Here is an 18,681-nt window from a genome sequence, read left to right as displayed (position 1 = left end):
TTTTTTTAATATCATTAAAATGTTAAATAAAAAAAATTTGATAAGTTCACGCCCCACAGGCGTTTTAACATATTCTGCTCAGGTTGAGGTTATGTGGCTCTGTTGGGAATTACTAGCCTGACGTGGTCATACTCAGATTCTACCTCGAATTCTGTGGGCGGGGCTAAATTCAGTTGGCATCCAGGCTAGGGAATTACATGAGGTCGTCAAACTCTTTGTGCCAATAAAAAATGATAAAGGATGTCATTTTTCCCCTCCCTAACACATGCAACAAAGCTAACCGGAGCGTGATACAGTCTGTGTCCATACAGGTCCAAAGGTGACATCAGATCAGCTGAGATAACTGAAATCACCTGTCCAGATGTACCACTGGTGTGCAGGGCCTTTAAATTTGGTTATTAAATAATTGGGATTAAGATAAGCCTATGTGGTAGATCTTACCATAACTTATCTCACTATGGAGACACACCGTAGTCCCTCAATTGAGATTATATAACAATATTTTATGGATAATAATAAAAAAAACACTAATAGGTATTGCAGTAACACCATTAATCTTTTCTAGAAATATGTAGTGATAAAATAATTTCAAACATACCATCATAAGTGCCAATATCATATTAATATAAATGTTGCTTTTGCATGGGATTATCCTTGTGTTATGTGGGTTTATTTTGAATCAAACAACACGAAATGTATTGCAACGCACACTTCTGAGTCTATCCAGTCAATCCACCATTTAAATCATTACACCGTCAACATTCAGCCAGTCAGCACGTTTGTGTATGTAGGCCACATGATGTAAAGCATGCCTGCAGCAAAGCCACTGCCGCCTGAACAAAGCTGGTGGTCGGCTCCATATAGGCTCCAGCCTTCTCCATGCACGGCGACACATATGGGCCCAGCCGGTGCTAGAGGTATGTGTGTGTGTGTGTGTGAGCGCGTGCACGTGTGCCCCGCGTGAGTAATGCAGTGGGATACCCAGCAGCGCTGCCGGATTGCATAACCACCATCCAGCCATATAGCTGGTTCGACTGGCTGCGAACAACAAGGCAAACATACACTTGCGAGATGCAGCATCGACCAGACATTTTAGGAAATACGCTTTACAGCTGCTCTTTTTCCTCTCACCTTGTGATGCAATATTTAAGGAGGGTGGACAAAGTCGGTCACGAGCTACTTTTGAGTGGGTAATCAGTCACAGTTTGATGCGCTGTACGTCCAGTCCTCCGACCTTGTGCATGCGTGAGGTGGGATGAAAATACTACCATATATTCACATCTAACCTCAGTAATAATAGGATAACAATAGTTATAATAACAATAATAATAATAAGCCTAATACAAACGAGATATACATAAAAAAATAATAATACAACTTAATTATAAACATGCATACGTTTCCTTTACTGAAGGGGAATTTATTCATTAATTCTGCCTCTCTCTCTGTGATTCACACACCGACCATGATGACGGTGACTGGAGGAGCGGAGACTTCTTACGTCAGACGAGGAGAATGACAAGCGCGTCCAATGAGGGGCCGAGGATGTGCAGCGCGAGGACGGAGCTGCCGACAGAAAGGCTAATAACCATGCCAACCGAGGAATATAGCGCGCGCCGCTGACTGGGGAGAAAGAGAGGGGGGGAAACCCTAAAAGAAGAAATAGATTTAAAAAAATATATATATACACATAAAGTGAAAGATAAAGGACAAGAGCGGTATCCTGGTTTCCTGCAGGGGGAAGAAGAAGAAGACAAGGAGCTGGTAATTCTTTTTTTTTTTGTTTCTGTGGCGTGGTCTCTCTTCCTTCCCTCTCTTCTCCTTCCCTCCATCCCTACCTCCCTCCCTCCCTCCTTATCTCTCTCGCTGGCTCAGGGACTGCACTGCTGCAGCTGAATGAAACCGATTCAGGTATTTGTTGTTTTCTCTATTGCTAAAAACAAACACACACACACACACACACACACACACACACACACACACACACACACACACACACACACACACACACACACACACACACACACACACACACACACACACACACACACACACACACAGAGAGAGCTCGTGCCAGGGTCGCTGAACGCGATGCTGGTGGTTTGAAAAACGTGGACGTTCCTGGCTGCACGAGCTCCCGTTACCGCAGGGGATGTGAGCCCCTGAGCTGCGGGGCTTTTGGTTCGGGTTGTGGTGGTGATGACCTTCCCTGGCTGTTTGCAGTCATTGGCGGTGTGTGTGTGTGTGTGTGTGTGTGTGTGTGTGTGCGCGCCCGCGTGTTTGTGCGTGCACAGGAGCATGAAAGAGAGAGATAAAAAAATAAAGGGGGCGGGTGGTGTGTGGGGAGGTTGAGGTGGGAGGTGTGAGAGGGGAGACATTTATTTATTTATTTATTTTTTTTGTGAATGGAGCTCCACATCCTTTTGGCGCGAGCGCGCGGGCGCGAGCGCGCTGGCAGCTTGGCTGGCTGAGCTAAAATTATCCTCGTGCCGGATTTTTCTGTCTGCGTGCGGCAAGCGGCAGCAGCAGCATATGTGGATCAGAATCCGAATTAACGAGGGTCTAAACGCACGCACGCACGCACGCATGTCTGGGCACGCGCTCATACACGCTACCGGTGAATAGGACAGCAGCTACCACCGCGCCGTGCCCCAGGACGTCATGCACCACTTTTAGAGATGCTCTAAAAATAGAATTTGTTGATGATGGTTTTGACTGTGATGAAATTGAGCATCTTCTGTATCCGGCGTCTTTTAGGTAGGACATGCACCAGATTGAAGCTTTGTTTTGGCTTATTTAATTGCGTTGTTTATGTTGTGTGTTGAGGGTGCTCGGTCTGTCACGTTGCTTTTAAAGCCAAAATGGAAGGAATATTACATTCATGGATTTATTTTCCCTTTTTGTGTGCGTGTCCACACCTGCTTTTTTGCTGGTGCTAATTACCTGTCAGCGTGGTGCGTGGGAGCTGCTGGTGACGTGCGTGCTTAGGGTCAAGAGCATAGTTGTTTTCATGAATGAATGAATGAATGGACGGGCGGGTGGATGGATGGATGAAAAATGTTGTTTTTTTTTTTACCCTTTATCAAAAAGGGGGTTAGATTTTAACACCCTCCTTTTCCTTTTTTCCTCGCCTTTCTCGTCCCTGTATCCCTTCTTTGTTTTTTCCTCGACTCTTGCACCCCCCCCATCCTGTTTCGTTCCCCGCCTTCACTCACTCTCTCTACTTTCTTTTTCATCCTTTCTTTCCACAACCTCCTCTTCCCATCTTCTTCATCTCCACTCTCCCCCTTTTCCTTCCTCTTACCTTCGCCCCCCATTATTTTATATATATATATATATATATATATATATATATATATATATATATATATAAAAACTTGGCATTTCTCTTCCTCCTCCTTCAACCATTTCTCTCCTACTTCATCTTAATTTCTGTTTCTTCTGGCTTTCTGTTGTACGTATCTTATCATTCCCCCTTGTCGGAACATTATTGACTGCAACTTCCTCTTTCATTTCTCCTTTCCCTTCCCTCCTTGCTGCTCTTTTTCACCTCCATTTCCTCTCCTCTTACTCTTGTCTGTTTTCCATCCGTTTTTTTTTTTATTTTCTCCACTTTCTTCTCTCCATTTCAAACTTTGATAAATTACTCCTTCTTTTCCTCTGAACTTACTTATCCTTCCACTCCTTGACTCGCTTCTTTCCTCCTCCCCACCTTCCCTTTTACCTTCTACTTTCCCCCCTTCCCTCCTTCCCTTTTACCCTTTCCTCTCTTGTTTCTCCAGCTATGATTCTCTCCCTGGCCGCGGTAGCAGCCATGAGCAGCGGCGGCGGCGGCAGCCTCAACTCCTCCTCCCCCCTCGACCCCTTCGACTCCTCCACCTCCTGGAGCCTAGCCGAGGACCCCTCCAACTCCTCCTCTGAGCCCGTCGTGCGAACTCTGACCCCTGACCTCCAGCCGGCGACTACCGCTGTCGCCGTCCAGGAAGTCAACCCCTGGGATATCGCGCTTTGCGTGACGGGGACTCTCATCTCCTGCGAGAACGCTCTGGTGATCGCCGTGCTGTTCTACACGCCGACGCTCCGCGCGCCCATGTTCATCCTGATTGGATCGCTGGCGGTGGCAGATCTTCTGGCCGGCCTGGGCCTCATCTTGAACTTTGTCTTCACCTATTTGGTCGACAGCTCGGTGGAGTTTGTGACGCTGCTGTCGGTCGGACTGCTCATCTCGGCGTTCTCGGCATCCATCCTCAACATTCTCGCCATCACGGTGGACCGCTACCTGTCGCTGTACAACGCCCTGACCTATCACACCGAACGGACAGTCACCTACACCTACGTGATGGTGGCCCTCATCTGGGTGCTGTGCCTCACGCTCGGCTTGCTGCCGGCGTTCGGTTGGAACTGTCTGCGGGACGAGTACACGTGCAGCATCTGCTGGCCCGTCACAAAAATCAACGCCGTGGCGCTCGCCGTCACCTTCCTGCTCGTCTTCGCCCTGATGATGCAGCTCTACCTGCAAATCTGCAAGATCGCCTTCCGCCACGCGCAGCAGATCGCCGTGCAGCACCAGTTTGTGGCCATCTCCACCACCAAAGGGGTTTCCACGCTGTCGGCCATCCTGTGTGCCTTCGGGGCGTGCTGGCTGCCGTTTGCCATGTACTCCATCGTGGCCGACTCCAGCTACCCCGTAATATACACCTACGCCACGGTCCTCCCAGCCACCTGCTGCTCTGTGATCAACCCCATCATCTATGCGTTCCGAAACCCGGACATCCAGAAGTCGCTGTGGATGGCCTGTTGCGGGTGCGTCCCGTCCAACCTCTCGCTCAGACCCAGGACCTCCAGCGATGTGTAGCAGGGGAAAGGTTGGTTTCTGTCTGGCGTGCCGCTCGACTGGCGAATCAGGGTCGTAGGAGGGAGAGGACGAACTGGGGAACGAGAGATCAGGAGGCGAAAGGTAATGGCTGAGGAAAGAGATTTCCTCTGCTCTTCATATCAGGGCCGGTAGGCTGATGGCGAACGCACGGCTGGCCACAGTGAAAGTGGCAGTGGAACGTGTAGAAGCGAGGACAGTGCGTGGTCCACAAAAAAAAAAAAAAAAAAAAAAAAAAAAAAAAAAAAAAAAGATAGAGCTAATACAGATCACGTGGCTTGGAGAAAAGCAACAGAGGGATGGATGCGACGTGAAACCAACTGCAAAAAAACCTGATGGAGGTGTCCTCGTGGTGATTGTAGGAGAGGCTGGGGTGCGTCTTTTGACTTTTTCAACTGAGAGGAGTAAGGCCTACTTCTCAAGAGTAGCATATATGTGACGGCGGGGTCCTCAAATCTCTAAACTTGGGCAACACTGCATGGTTATGCGATCAGAAGGAGGGAAACGGTCTTAAAATACTTGTATGTGTTTCAACTGACGTGTTTGAAATGAAGTGGCGTGGGGTAAAAATACAATGAGCTAAATATAGACAACGAATGACCTTAAGTATTCTCAATGAGCTATCTTTGCAGGCATCTCCTGACAGAAAAAACAAAAAAAAAAAAAAAAAAAGAATATTTCCTCCCTTGAACATACTGTAACAACCATGTTCCCCTTGATCTGATGAAGATTCAGTAATTAGTGAGTTCATAGACAGAGAGTGCAACAATAATTCATTCTTATGCGCTGAGATTGAAATTAGATGGTGTTCACTGACATCGGTGGTCTACTGGGCCCATTTTCCCAACGCCAACAGCACAGTCTGCATCTTGTCAAACACATTTTTGCACAAGTGCGCCAAGTTGGCGAAAAAATAAAACTGTCGCAACTGAGAGAAACGGCTCCTCATCACACCCCCTAAAAATTCTAATCTAATCTACCCGGCTCCTAATGCACAGATAACACTGCTAGTTTGCAAAACCTAGAGAGGGATATCCAAATTTGGGCCACCGTGTCTTTCCTTGGTGGGATGAAATCAAATCTGCTCCCCGTCTAAGAAAAACTCAGCCAGCCTTCTGTGCCGTGACTGTGAAAGCAGAGAGAGCTGAATTCAGCACCAAGGACAGCGCCACTGCAGAGCGCAGCCTGCTACCCTGGGAATGCTCTCTGAGGCGGGGCGGGGGGGTGGTGGTGTGGGTGGGGGTGGGGGGGGGGGGTGAGAGTGCTTGAAAGTAGGCTACGCTGTGCTCTACACCATCTTGATAGGGAATTCGAGATGGGTTTTAAAGGGCCATTCCGGTGGCGTTTGGTTGCTCATCTGCAATACATTCAGTGTCAATTGACGTTTTTTTTTTCCCATGCATACATGATGGCTTAAGGTATTTTGAAATCCTTTTTTGCTAGAACTGCATAATTCACCTGATTCAGTCCTGAAAAGACAAACAAAACATCCCAATGTGTCTAATTTGGCCAGTAAAGGGAAAGTCTATCACTGTGACTCAGAGAGCAGCTTTTATTTCTGAAGAGCTGCACATTTGGAAATCACTTCCACTTTCTGCTTGTCCACCGGGAACGATATCAAAGAGTAGCTAATGTCAAAAAGTCAATCAAGACAAATCAAAATGCTTTCACCAGCTAGTATGTGAAATGAAATGGTAACACCTCATTTTACACAATACTGGTTTATGTTTTCTTTAAAAGATATTGACTAATAAAACAGTTCCAATGAAGGCAATTAAACACTGAAAATCATTCTACAATGAAGTTTAAAAATAGCTAGGGACTACAGAAAATGCCTCCAGTCATGCTCAAATTATCCTTAAATATCCTCTTGAGGTCCTATAGCGCGACTACCACTCTGTTCTCTCTATCCTCCATCGTTCTCTGGCCTCTTTTGTATCTCAGCAGCACTAATTATGCATGAGAAGAGCAATGTATGGCCCCAGGAGTGCCAGTAAAGCAAGCCTTGCGACATGTGCAAGGTGAAAGCGCCTGATGTTTTTCACACGCAAAAGGGGGACCTGGACGTTTATCTGCATCTGCAGAACGCCTTTTCAGCTCTAAATTTAGAGGCAGCATTCTAACGCCATTGCCCGATTGATTATTCATTAGCTAGGAGGAAGAGCTGAGCGCAATCCATATTGAATAGGTCATTTTTCATGTAGACGGCTTTGGTTTCCTAGAGTACATTCAAGTTGTACGTGGATAATGCCATAGTTCTGCGAAAAACTGTAGACTGGATGGTTTTTCCATTGCTATGGAATAAAAAAAAAAAAAAAAAAAACCACATTAAATACTTTAGTCCCATTATCAGGAATATTCAGGGGAAATGGCAAAAGCCGATATGAACAACATGTATTCAGAAATCTATCATAATACTGTAAAACATGAGCATCAGATGGTCTAAATTCTTCTGGCTTGTGCTTTACGCTTTCCATTTTCACTTCCCTACCGGCAGTAGCTGGATAATTGAGACACACACACACCACACACACCCGAATAAGCAGTGCAGCTTTGCCCCGGGGGCCCCTCTGAAGGCTCGGCGGGTTAATGAGAAGCGAGAGAGGCGAGGTGACGTGGCGTGAAATAAAAAACGCCAGGCGAGACGCGCTTTAGCGTAACCTCAGGTCACGTCCACCACACACCCAATCAGGATGAAGTCGTTTCCTACTGAAAGGGTATCATGGAAGTTAAATCCAGCTAATGTTAATAACAACTCGGTGATAATGGCGCCGGGAATTGGCCTAATGTACAGAGGATGGAGTGAGGATGAGCAGGAGAGGGGGATTCATTGCCAACCTCTATCTGCATTGAAATGATCTACGGAGATAGTTTTCACTTGCGTTCCTCCGCACAACCTCACCGAGAGGAACCATGACTAAGCGCTTGGCGCGCTGCCAATATACATGAGTGGGAGATGTTCTGGCTTTGGGAAAATAGTTCATAGAAACTGTATAGTTTCAATCTATAAAAAGGCACTCAACTCAATACTAGAAAAAGAAAACGCATGTTGACAGAGTCACTTCCAAATTCAACGCTGTCTACCAAATAAACCACAACAATGGTCAACAGCAAAGAACACACTTTAAAAATGGCGCTCAGGAGAAGCAGGTATTAAGATTTTTTCTATAGTGTAAATTAAAAAACTTAGAGTAGAATTGTTTTTCTATTTTCCTCGGGCAGCAGCAAACAATCAGTTGTCGTTTTGTTGGCAGAACAACAGTTACACTTACTCTGTCAATGTGTTTATTTGAAAAGGCAGAGTCTCTTGTGTCTTTTTTTTTGTTTCTTTTTGGCCTTATTGGAACAAAAACTCCTTCGCAATAACGTCCAACTTTATTTTGCTGTGTACAAAAAGCCACAATGTAGAAAAAAAAAGAGAGAAAGAAAGACGGAGGTGGTGGGCTCTGAATGGTTTGTAGAATAACTCAAAGTCAATATTTCAAAAGCAACAAATAGCACATTGTACTGTATTTAATGGGAATGTGGCCTGGCTGACTGGCTGGCTGTTTTTTTTATTTTTTTTCCTCCAAAAGACATTTCAGCAGGAGCGAATCGAGGAAGTAGGACAAACCTAAATATGAAGCAAATGCTCCATTTCCATTTATAGACGGTGGTTTGCATACAGAGATCTTGCAATACGTTTTTTCTCACTAAAATTAGCTTTATTTAATGTTAGATGTCTCATTTTATAATACAAGAGTTAAAAAAAAAACATCTGAAAGTTGTTAAACAAGTCGACCACCTCCCTCTCTCGCTCTCTCTCTCTTTTTGCTCAATCAATGCATTGACGGAACTGCCTAACGGGAAAAGACTTGCATCAGTTATTAAGTGAAATACTTTCAATTACTCTTGAGGCTGAAAAACATGAGACGGATGGAGTTTTGGGACTTTTGGCAAGCTTTGGTGAACTGCAGCACCGTGGGTGACGTGACTCACCAAACTCCTCGATCCCAGAGAGATAATTAAATCCATTTCACGTAGGAATCTGATGCAGATGGCACACAGTTCTCCTCCTGTACGCACAATGACGTGTGACACTTGCTTAGTCACCTGTGTTTGGAGATACTAGATGGGACACACAGATTACATTTCAGGTGAGGTTAGCGTCACATCCGGCATCTAATAAAAACAGCCGTTTAACGCTGATGGAGAATCTGCACTAGCTTGGCTAATGCTAACCTACTGGATGCAGCTTTCAAGCTGTCCCTCGGTTTTACCTCCCTATTAAAAAAATGGATCAAACTCAGATTCTGTTAGGATCGTGAATCAGACTTGGATTGAACAGAAATGTATTTCCGTGGTTTCGTTTTAGCCTCTGTTTGCGACAGACGGCTGTGCCTTATCTCAGTGACAAAAAAGGTTTTAGTCATGGGAAGTCACCAGCTTTTGGCTCCACTTGAAGCTCAGTCACACAAACTCTTCAAATGGAAAAAATATCCCAGCAAAATCTATTTATTTCAATGGAATCGGTAGCCTAGAAATCTAGACGCACCGTAGCGGCAGCGAATTTTATTTGCAGCCAGGTTGGGTCTATTTCTATTTGATTTGCGCAGTCTAAACTCTATTTGATCCAAGATTCCAATGGAATCATTATTTGCAGCCATGGAGCACAGTAATCGGCGCTCTAGTGGGGCTTTATTTTACGTTGAAAAAGCCCGGTGAAACTATAAATCACCTTTGAATCTACAATTCTCCCCCCCCCTCTCTCTTATCTGTGAAATAAGCATGTGACCAGTTTCTACTCCTACCCCTCAAAGAATCGGAATCGAGAGTAGATAAAAACCGTAATCGAAAGGAAGAATCGGAATTGTTAAAATCAAAACGATGCCCGACCCTACTTTTGGATGAGTCAACATCAATGTGATGGTTGGTATCCCGCCAATCATCAAAGAGGACATCAATACATTCGGCTATATTTTGATTGGCTGTCAGCGTTTCTATTCTCGCTCCGAAAGGGAACCCAACGATATATTGCGCCGCTGCAGTTGTCGTCATAGTTGTGTTGCGGGCTCTGCCATCCAATTGAGTTAGAACGATTTTAAAAAAGGATATATTTTTAGAAATTTAGGTTGTTCTCAGTGTGGACGGCCCTTTTTTGGGACCAGCGAGTGCTAGGATGTTGTCGGCTAGCTTGCGAGTTAATAGTTAGCTCACCAAGTGTCTAGAACCAAATACTTAAATATTTGGTTGTAACACTTTCGGGTGTGAAATGGCCTTTAAAGGTGAAGTCAGCTTTCGGAGTTTGACTTTGATCAATGGATAATATACTCATCTGTGGGATAAGGAAAATGTTCGACTTCTAGTCTCCCTTTAAAACCTGATAAGGATAAACTTAAAAATAAATGTTTTTGGGCCATTTTGGGACTATTTTTTGTCCTTTGGCAGTAAAATGCCAACTATTTGGAATTTTCTTTCAGGAAATAAACTCTATTTGATCCAAGTCTGGAGGGAATCGTGAGCCCCAAAGTAAAAACCACAAATCAGCCGTTTTACGAATGCGCTGACTGAAATGTGAAATCCAGCATTGCTCAGCTGGAACTAGAGGGACTGAACAGCTGATCTGAAGTCAGTGTTAACTCCAGCAGCATTACACATCATTTCAAACAACGTCTCTGACGGGTCCCATCTGGCACATCCAACTACGTAGTGATTGTTTTTAACAATTAATAATACTCATCTGTGAATATGCCACGACTCAGAGTCAACCATTCCTGGGGCAGGAGTGGATCGACCACTCACTGTGTGTGTGTGTGTGTGTGTGTGTGTGTGTGTGTGTGTGTGTGTGTGTGTGTTCTCTCCCCGGGATCATAGCCAATTGTAATGAACCATAACTCAACCAACTCTCACTGTAAACACAAACACACGCAGAATGGTTTTGTCAGCCGCTATACAGGACTATAATTCAATTTAAATGAAGAAAAAAAAAAAGAAATACTGTACAAGTGTGTGTGTGTGTGTGTGTGTGTTATTTTTATTATGCAATGCTGTACAGAAATGTATATTTTTGTAATGTTCATCAGGGCATGAGTCACGAGACATGGTCGCTGCTGTGAGCATGAGTTTATTGTGAGTGTGCGCGTATGCGTGTGTTTTCTTCCTCTTCTTCTGTGTTCTTCCTATACACAAATGTCAAAAGTTTCTTTGGGAAAAAAAAAAAAAAAAACGAGTTGTGTGTCAGATATGCTGAAAAAGTGCCATATTTTTCGACTTTCTAGTGTCTTATTTGTTTTTGGTTTGTGTACATACACGTTTATCAGAGGGGTGATTCTCATCAGTGGAGTCTGAAGTCCGAGTCAGTAAATCGGTCAACAATACACACAAAAATGCATGTTCAAAAACAGCAACTATGAGCAACAGGATAAAGAAGGGAGGGGGGGGTACTTGACCTTGATATTATACAGTAGATCACCATACCGAGACTATATCACCAGACAACAGAAAAAAAAAGACCAATTTCACCAATCCAAACTCTATATTTTTCTTCTGTGACGTCGGCTTTGCAGCAGCAACATCCTGAGAGACGATAACGTTGTTAAATCGCAGTAATCGGAACCGTTCTCTTCCCATAAAAAGACTCCGCGACAGTGGGACAGTCAGAGAGGGGACGGTGCGTGGCAGTGTCGTACGTCACAGGTCTCCAGTGACGTCATTTTTTGTCTGAGTCGTGTCTCAGAGAGCAGGTCGTTTCAAAGACATGCCTCTCTTTTCCTCCTCCGTCTTTCACTAACATCCCTCTCACTTCTTCCTCCCACTCAGCATCCTTCTAACTACTTTTTTTTCCCTCCTCTTCAATCTTGCAGACAACTCCCCATTCCCCCCCGTCTTCTTTTCCGTTTCAAACGTGTTCGTTCCCATTCCCTTTTCTTCTTCTCATTCTTTCCATCGTTTCAAGCACATGCCTCTCTTTTTTTACCATCACTTTGTCCTCATGGCTTTTTTTTTTTTTTGTTACTCCCTTCACTCTTCTCTCTCTCTCTCATGTCATTTCTCTCTTTCCAGTCATTCCCTCCGTCCATCTTTTGCCAGACTCTACACCTTCATCTCCCGAATCTCTCTTTTTTTTTTTTTTTTTTTGCTCTTCTCCCCTCCCTCGTCTCTTCCTCTCGTCTAACATTTTGCTATCCTTGGCCTGCAGGAAGCGAGTCGGCCAGGCTCCGTCTAAAAATAGTTACCCTGAAAGCAGATTAAAAAAAAAGAGCGAAAAAAAGAACAGCAGAAAAAAAAGGAGGAAAGGGAGGTAGCAAAGAAGAAGAAATCGACCCTCCCTCCCTGAGCGCAGAAGCAAACCTTTGCTCTGTAGACTGCATCTTCTTCCTTTTTTTTCTCTTTCCCTCTCAAGTCTCATCTTCTTTGCACAAGCATGCACTCACCTATTTTTACACCTCCTTATCCATCCTTTTGAGTCCCTCTCTCTCTTTTTTTTGGTTTCTCCTGAGCACAAGTATTAACACAAGAGTTTTTAAAAGCAGGGACCCGGGCGAGTGCCTCCAGCAACTAAGCACCCCCCTCGACCATTAGTCAGGCTAGGCTAGGCTAACGTTTTCCCTCTGTAAACTACAACCTGGCAACACTTCAGGCAAGCAGAGATTGTCAATAATAAAAAATAAAAACCATTACAGAGCTAATTTTCTATCGGACCGAGTATGGCCTTCATAGAAAACACATTGTTTTATGCATCGATATTGTTGGTCTGGACGAGGAAGCGCCACGTGTGCACGAGCATCACTTGTGTTAAATCCTCAAGGTGAAGGTGTTATTGGGTAATGATACTGTGATGTCACAGACCTGATCATGTGTTGTTTTTTTTCGTTTCTTTAATTTCTACTGTATTTCCTTTCATTTATCCTCTTTTTGTGTCGTGAAACAGTCGGTTACGATCAAAAGTACAAATGCACTTTATAAGGTGGACATGTTACACATTGCACTTGTAAATGTCGAATGTAAAACCTTGAAGAGAAAGATTTATTTTTTACTACTGTACATAAATGAGAAGAGAAAGAAGAAAAAAAAAGACTGCAAAAAAAAAAGTGGAGGATAATTTGCCAAATAAACGGAGAAGAACAAAAGGAGAAAGTTGTAACATTGTGTGTTTTCCTGTGTGCTGGAATGGAGACAATCCAGTGACGTCAGTGTGCGTGTGTGTGTGTTTGCGTGACATTGTCTGTGTGTGGGGGTGTTTTTTACGAGTGTGTGTGTGGTGATTGGGAGTGAGTGTGTGAGTGATCATCGCAGGTCACTGTAGTGTTAAGGAAAGCCTGCGAGTATAAAAAGACGCCACTGAATTATTGAACCACTCCCTGCTTGCATAACAGCAGAAAACGGAGAGAGTGAGTGAGAAGAGGAAGAGCAAGAGGTGAAGAAGAGAAAGAGGGAGAAGACAATCAGAGAAGATGCAACACACACAAACAGGAACACACACACACACACACACACACACACACACACATGACATTCATGTAAAGTAAAAAAAAAAAAAATGAAGCCCAGAGGAAGAGGGAAAGTGCAAAAACGGCTGAGGGAGGATCGATAGTGTATACTTGTGTGTGTTTGTGTGTTTCTCTAGTGACAGGTTGCATTTTCACAAGAAAGCCTACAACACACACACAAAACACACACAATTGTTAGCCATGCATGTGAGTGGATGTATGTTTTCCCAAGGGTGCTACAGTACGTCTGTGGGTATGTGTGAGGGTGGGGTACTGGGGCACACACACACTAACACTTCTTAATAAATAATTAACAATGCAGCAGGAGATTTCAGTCATCCAAATCTGTGACGCAGGTGAGTGTGTGTGTGGGAGAGAATTTTAACCTTTTAATCAATCAAATCTGCTTGCGTGTCAATGAAAGTGTGAACTACATGAGCTCGCCAGGCTGTATGGGTGTGTGTTCCACTCCTTGACTCCCCTCTATGTGGTCTCTACATGGAGGGGAAGAGCTCCACCATATGGCCAGAAGTAAGTACTGCGAAGACAGATGAGAGGGGGGGGGGGACGCAGCATCCACCCACACCCACCTCACTTCTTTTACGTCACTACAGCAGCTCCCTCAAAAGAAGCACGAAGCCAACCCTCTCTCTCCCCTTTTTCCAACCTTACCATCTCCATCTTCCTCTACCTCACCCATATACCCACTCTATCGCTCTCCCAGCCCTCCTGTCAGTCTCCCTCTCTCTCTCCCTCTCTCTCTCTCTATGAGTCAGAAGGCTCTCTCTACCATCTGCTGCAGGATGCTGCAAATCACCTACATGTACTTGCAAAAAAAAAAAAAAAAAAAAAATGCACAGAAGGTGGTGATATTCCTGCATCTGTTGTCCTCCTCCTCTTCACCCTGATCTAAAATGTTAATCAACGTTTGATTGTGAAGACTATTTCCCTCCATGGGGCAAGGAAATGATCCATGAGTGCACTTAATGTGAACCGGACATTATTTACACATCATCCATGCAACAGCACTTATTCCAAGAGCTATTTTGAATGTTGTCACAGTGACAGTAATGTGATGTCCTACATTTCCCTTGACAACCCATTGAGAGACTTCCAGCTGTTAGTTTTATAGGAAGATGGAGAGAGCTGGTAGCTACTGGAAGTAACAATTAATACAAAACCCGACCTTTACTTAGTGCAAAATCTAAAGTCATGGATGAAATTCATTCTTGTCTATTAAGGCTACTTTGCCATATAAAAAAAAAGTCCTCGTCAGAAATCACATAGAAGGGATTTAGTATACATGACATGGTTAACAATACTGAAATACACAACCTCAGCACATACTACAGAGTTCTCAGAGAAATTGAACAGCATCTTTTAGCCATCCACCTGCTGCCTTGATGCTCTGCCAACAAGCTTCTTTAAAAGCACGTTCAGCGGTTTGGCAACAGACTTGCTGCAATTAGTTAACCATGGTCTCCAACCATTATGTAATTTGCCTAATGTTTTGAGGAGCGCAGCAATCAAGCCTCGCCGAACATCTGCGATAAGCATCTACAGACCTATACTGAGCCCTGTCTATGTAAGTAGACAATCTCAAATGGTTACTCCACCTGTGAAGTGAAAACTATTTCAGGTGACTACCTCATGAAGCTCATTTAGAGAACACCAACAGTTTGTAGAGTTATCAAAAAAAGCAAAGGGTGGCTACTTTGAAGAATCTAAAATATAAGACGTTTTCAGTAATTTCGCACTTTTTTGTTAAATACATAATTCCATATGTGTTCATTCATAGTTTTGATGCCTTCAGTGAGAATCTACAATGTAAATAGTCATGAAAATAAAAAAACACATTGACTGAGAAGGTGTGTCCAAACTTTTGGCCTGTACTGTATATATTTTCCTATATCGTAACTATCGTGATGTTGAAAAACCAACGGCCAAACTGCGTTACGACCGAACTGTGCAACAGCATTTTTTGTCATTTGGACGACGCTTTACGTTACGTACTAAAGTTCATTCATGAAATGAGAAAATACTTAGTACTTTTCATTTGTCAAGTATTTAATCTAAAAAAATAGGCTTTACCATGTAGTTTTTTTTTTTTTTTTTTTTTTTATTATTAGAAAACATATCGTTATACAGTATATATCATTATCAAGATATGAAATTAGCTTTATTGGGAAGATTTTGGCCTTTTCACCCAGCCCTATATCCAAGTGAAGAAACATGATGTGGAGTTCCTCAGGGCTCAATGTTTGGGCTTCTTTTATTTAGCCTTAACGTGTTTTTATTAAGAGACTCCCATTCACCAACGCCAGATTGTTCACACACAAAATGGATATATATGCTACAAATACACACGCTGAGTGCACGGAACTGCTGCTTGATTATTACCGAAGCCGGACTGAACACACTCACTCATCCCATACGTCAGCTAGCAGCTAAGAGGGTAGGTGAATTTAAACAATGTCTGAGTTGAAAACGCATCTTATTGTCATGTAAGGGCCCTGTTCATTATTGCACAGACATTTTAATTGCATTTTGTGTCTGTTAAGAGGCACAAAGGCACTCTTTATCTTATGCCCCCAAAACTGGCGTTTTAGCTAAGTGGGAGCTCTCAGCATTAGCTGCAGCACCTCCATGTTGCTACCACCGATTCTGCTCATTTTTTATTTTTTTTTGCTATCGACAGTAGGCTACTCACATACGTATAGCGATCAAAGATTAACGTAAAAATTGGCCAGCGTTCTCCTTTAAGCCAAATTGTGCAAAAGAATGAACTTTACAATCATAATTATGCAAATTACGTCACAAAGAGTAACTCATCTCGATAATTTGTCTTTAAAGAAGTCCGAAATCTTAGTGCAATCATGAACTGAAATCTTAACCCGAGTCAACCTTTTTGACTTACCTCCCTGTGATCTTGAGTTACCCAGCATAAAGGAGGGATCCTGGTTCCTAGTGAGTAGTTCACAGCAAATGTCCACCAATAAGTGCCACCTCTGCAGCTGTCTCTGGGTCATTTCACCCAAGCTTTCACTTCTGGAGGGCGGGGGGGCGTCATTTCAGCAGGTGTGTCATGTAGGTCTCTTTTTTCAAGATTTTTTTTTGGGGTTTTTCTGCCTTTAATGGACAGGACAGGTGACAAATGGGAGAGAGAGGGGGAAGACATGCAGGAAATCGTCACAGGTCGGAGTCAAACCCTGTTCCTCTGCGTCGAGGCATAAACCTCTAAACTTATGTGCGCCTGCTCTACCCACTGAGCCAACCCAGCCACATGTACGTCTCTTTTAAACTCACATTTCATCAGCCGAGCAATCTTCCAACATGTCAGTCCTTTTTACCTGCAGGATTCATTGCAACAAAAGGTAGCAAAATAAAGTAGCCATTTTAAATACTGTTAAAGAGTACTGTTAAAAAGTCCAAAGGTGGATTGTAATGTAAATCTCTCTTTAAAAAGGGATAGTTCAGTTAGTTGGTTTGTGCTATTGTGTGACGGCTGTTTTAAAGGGTTGGTTCGGATTCACTCATTCAAAGTCACACAATAACACAAACTAACCGATCAAAGCATTGGTAGAGCAGCAACTCCCGTGTTCTGCGAGGTCAAATTACGTTTTTTGTCGAAGGAGTGTGGTGGCTGTAAAGAGACCACAAATAACAGCTTAAGTTCCCTGTCGGAAAGTGTTGTCTGACGGCATAGTAAAGCGGAATATTCTAAATATAGCATACACGTAAACTTATATAGTTTTTTTTAAGGTGTTTAAAATAGGTTTAGGTGCTGCCCCCCGTCCACAGCAGTACATTGATTAGCTTCTGTGTCAGTACTCCTGTCTGCCTCTCTAAACTGGGGGTGTGCCGATCGCCATCTACTGTAGGTAGTAATATCTGATACGAAGAAAAAAAATCCAAACTATCCCTTTAAGGTGAAATAACTTTAGTTAAGGGACTGTACTGGGCATTTGAAAAAAATAATGTTAATTAATGTTTACTGTGATAGATTACACACCCAAAGCTTGTAACAGGTCTCTACAGCTTAATTTGCATAATGTAGCTGGGAAATGAATGCGTGTACTGTAAAATGGTTAGCAGTCATTAAAAAAACAAAAAACATTTTATATACTAAGTTAAGACATGTCAAGTGTTATGATCTTAATCTCATAATTATTCAGTGTCTCTCAAACTCTGGATCCAGTCTGTACTATGCAATTATTTTGCCAACAGTGACTCATGTCACTCACTGCTATTGCAATTAACTGGCTTTACGTTTGTGCCGTCATATCAATTTATAAAAGTAGGTGACATTTTAGTCAGTGGTGAATGTCATTTCTCTCTCCACAGGAAAAAAGAATCAAACATCTGAACTCAAATATGTGCGAGTCATCGTGAAAATTGGTTGCATCCTTTACGTCAGATAAATCATGTGCATCTAAAGCTGATCTGAAGCTGGAAATATTTTGCACTCTTCGATTTTTAAACTGAGTCATCGGTGTTTTTCTGATTAATACACTTTGGGTAACATGTTTTCTCAACACTATTACTATGTGCTGTTTTTCTTTTTGTGTATTTTCCACTGACCTCTCTTTCTCTCTGCTGTGTCACCATCTGTGCCCCAAAATGACTCCTCTCTCTGAAACAGCACCCATTGGTTCCTCCTCCACCCTGCCAAGTGCCCAGAACAGCACGGCGCTGGAATGAACCATGTTGACACCGACTGAGTGATGATCGCTGGATTTACGTCATCGTTATGAGATGACCGACACTGCTGAATTAATCTAGGGACACTTTTTTGGATTTAAAATGCGTCAATAAATAAGACTAATATAAATAAACATGCATTTTCTCCTGGCATCAGTTCACATGATGTAATTACATGGGCATGAAGCGTGTCTAATTCTTTCATTAAACTACAAATCAGAGGAGATAAGAGTCCTGCACCAGTCTCCAGACAAATTATTAGAAATTGTACAAATTGCTGCATTCAAATGAGCTTATAAAGCTTTTGAGGGCTGACGTCACAAATTATATATTTTTTTAATATAGATCAATACAAATATGGCATCACCATTGTACGTACAGTATTCATTATATATGTTGTATAGGTGTATCACAGATTAGGGGGTGTACAGCAACTGTTCAACAACCTCAGTGTGAAAGGAAATAAGGATTCAGCAGTTCGCCAATATCAACGCCACAAGAACGGGGGGAAATATAATAATACATTGAATGTAGATGTAAATAAAAAAAAAGGATAAACAGGATAAACATTTTGTTCACCATTTATTGTCTATAGTTACATGCATACTTGCTTACAGTTGGTTTTAGTGTGCAATACAC

The 18,681-nt window shown here is 43.0% G+C and overlaps 1 protein-coding gene across 1 annotated transcript; it reads left to right on the top strand.

The window, feature by feature from the left end:
- Positions 1 to 3,784: 3,784 nt before the first annotated feature.
- On the top strand, positions 3,785 to 4,855 carry gpr185b (G protein-coupled receptor 185 b). Its single transcript, XM_028563639.1, has one exon. It carries the CDS (start codon positions 3,785 to 3,787, stop codon positions 4,853 to 4,855), a length of 1,071 nt encoding a protein of 356 aa, XP_028419440.1.
- Positions 4,856 to 18,681: the final 13,826 nt, after the last annotated feature.

The sequence above is a fragment of the Perca flavescens genome, chromosome 19 (genome assembly GCF_004354835.1).
Source record: "Perca flavescens isolate YP-PL-M2 chromosome 19, PFLA_1.0, whole genome shotgun sequence".
In the NCBI taxonomy this organism is placed as follows: Eukaryota; Metazoa; Chordata; class Actinopteri; order Perciformes; family Percidae; genus Perca; species Perca flavescens.
This window is presented reverse-complemented; position numbering and strand designations above follow the sequence as displayed.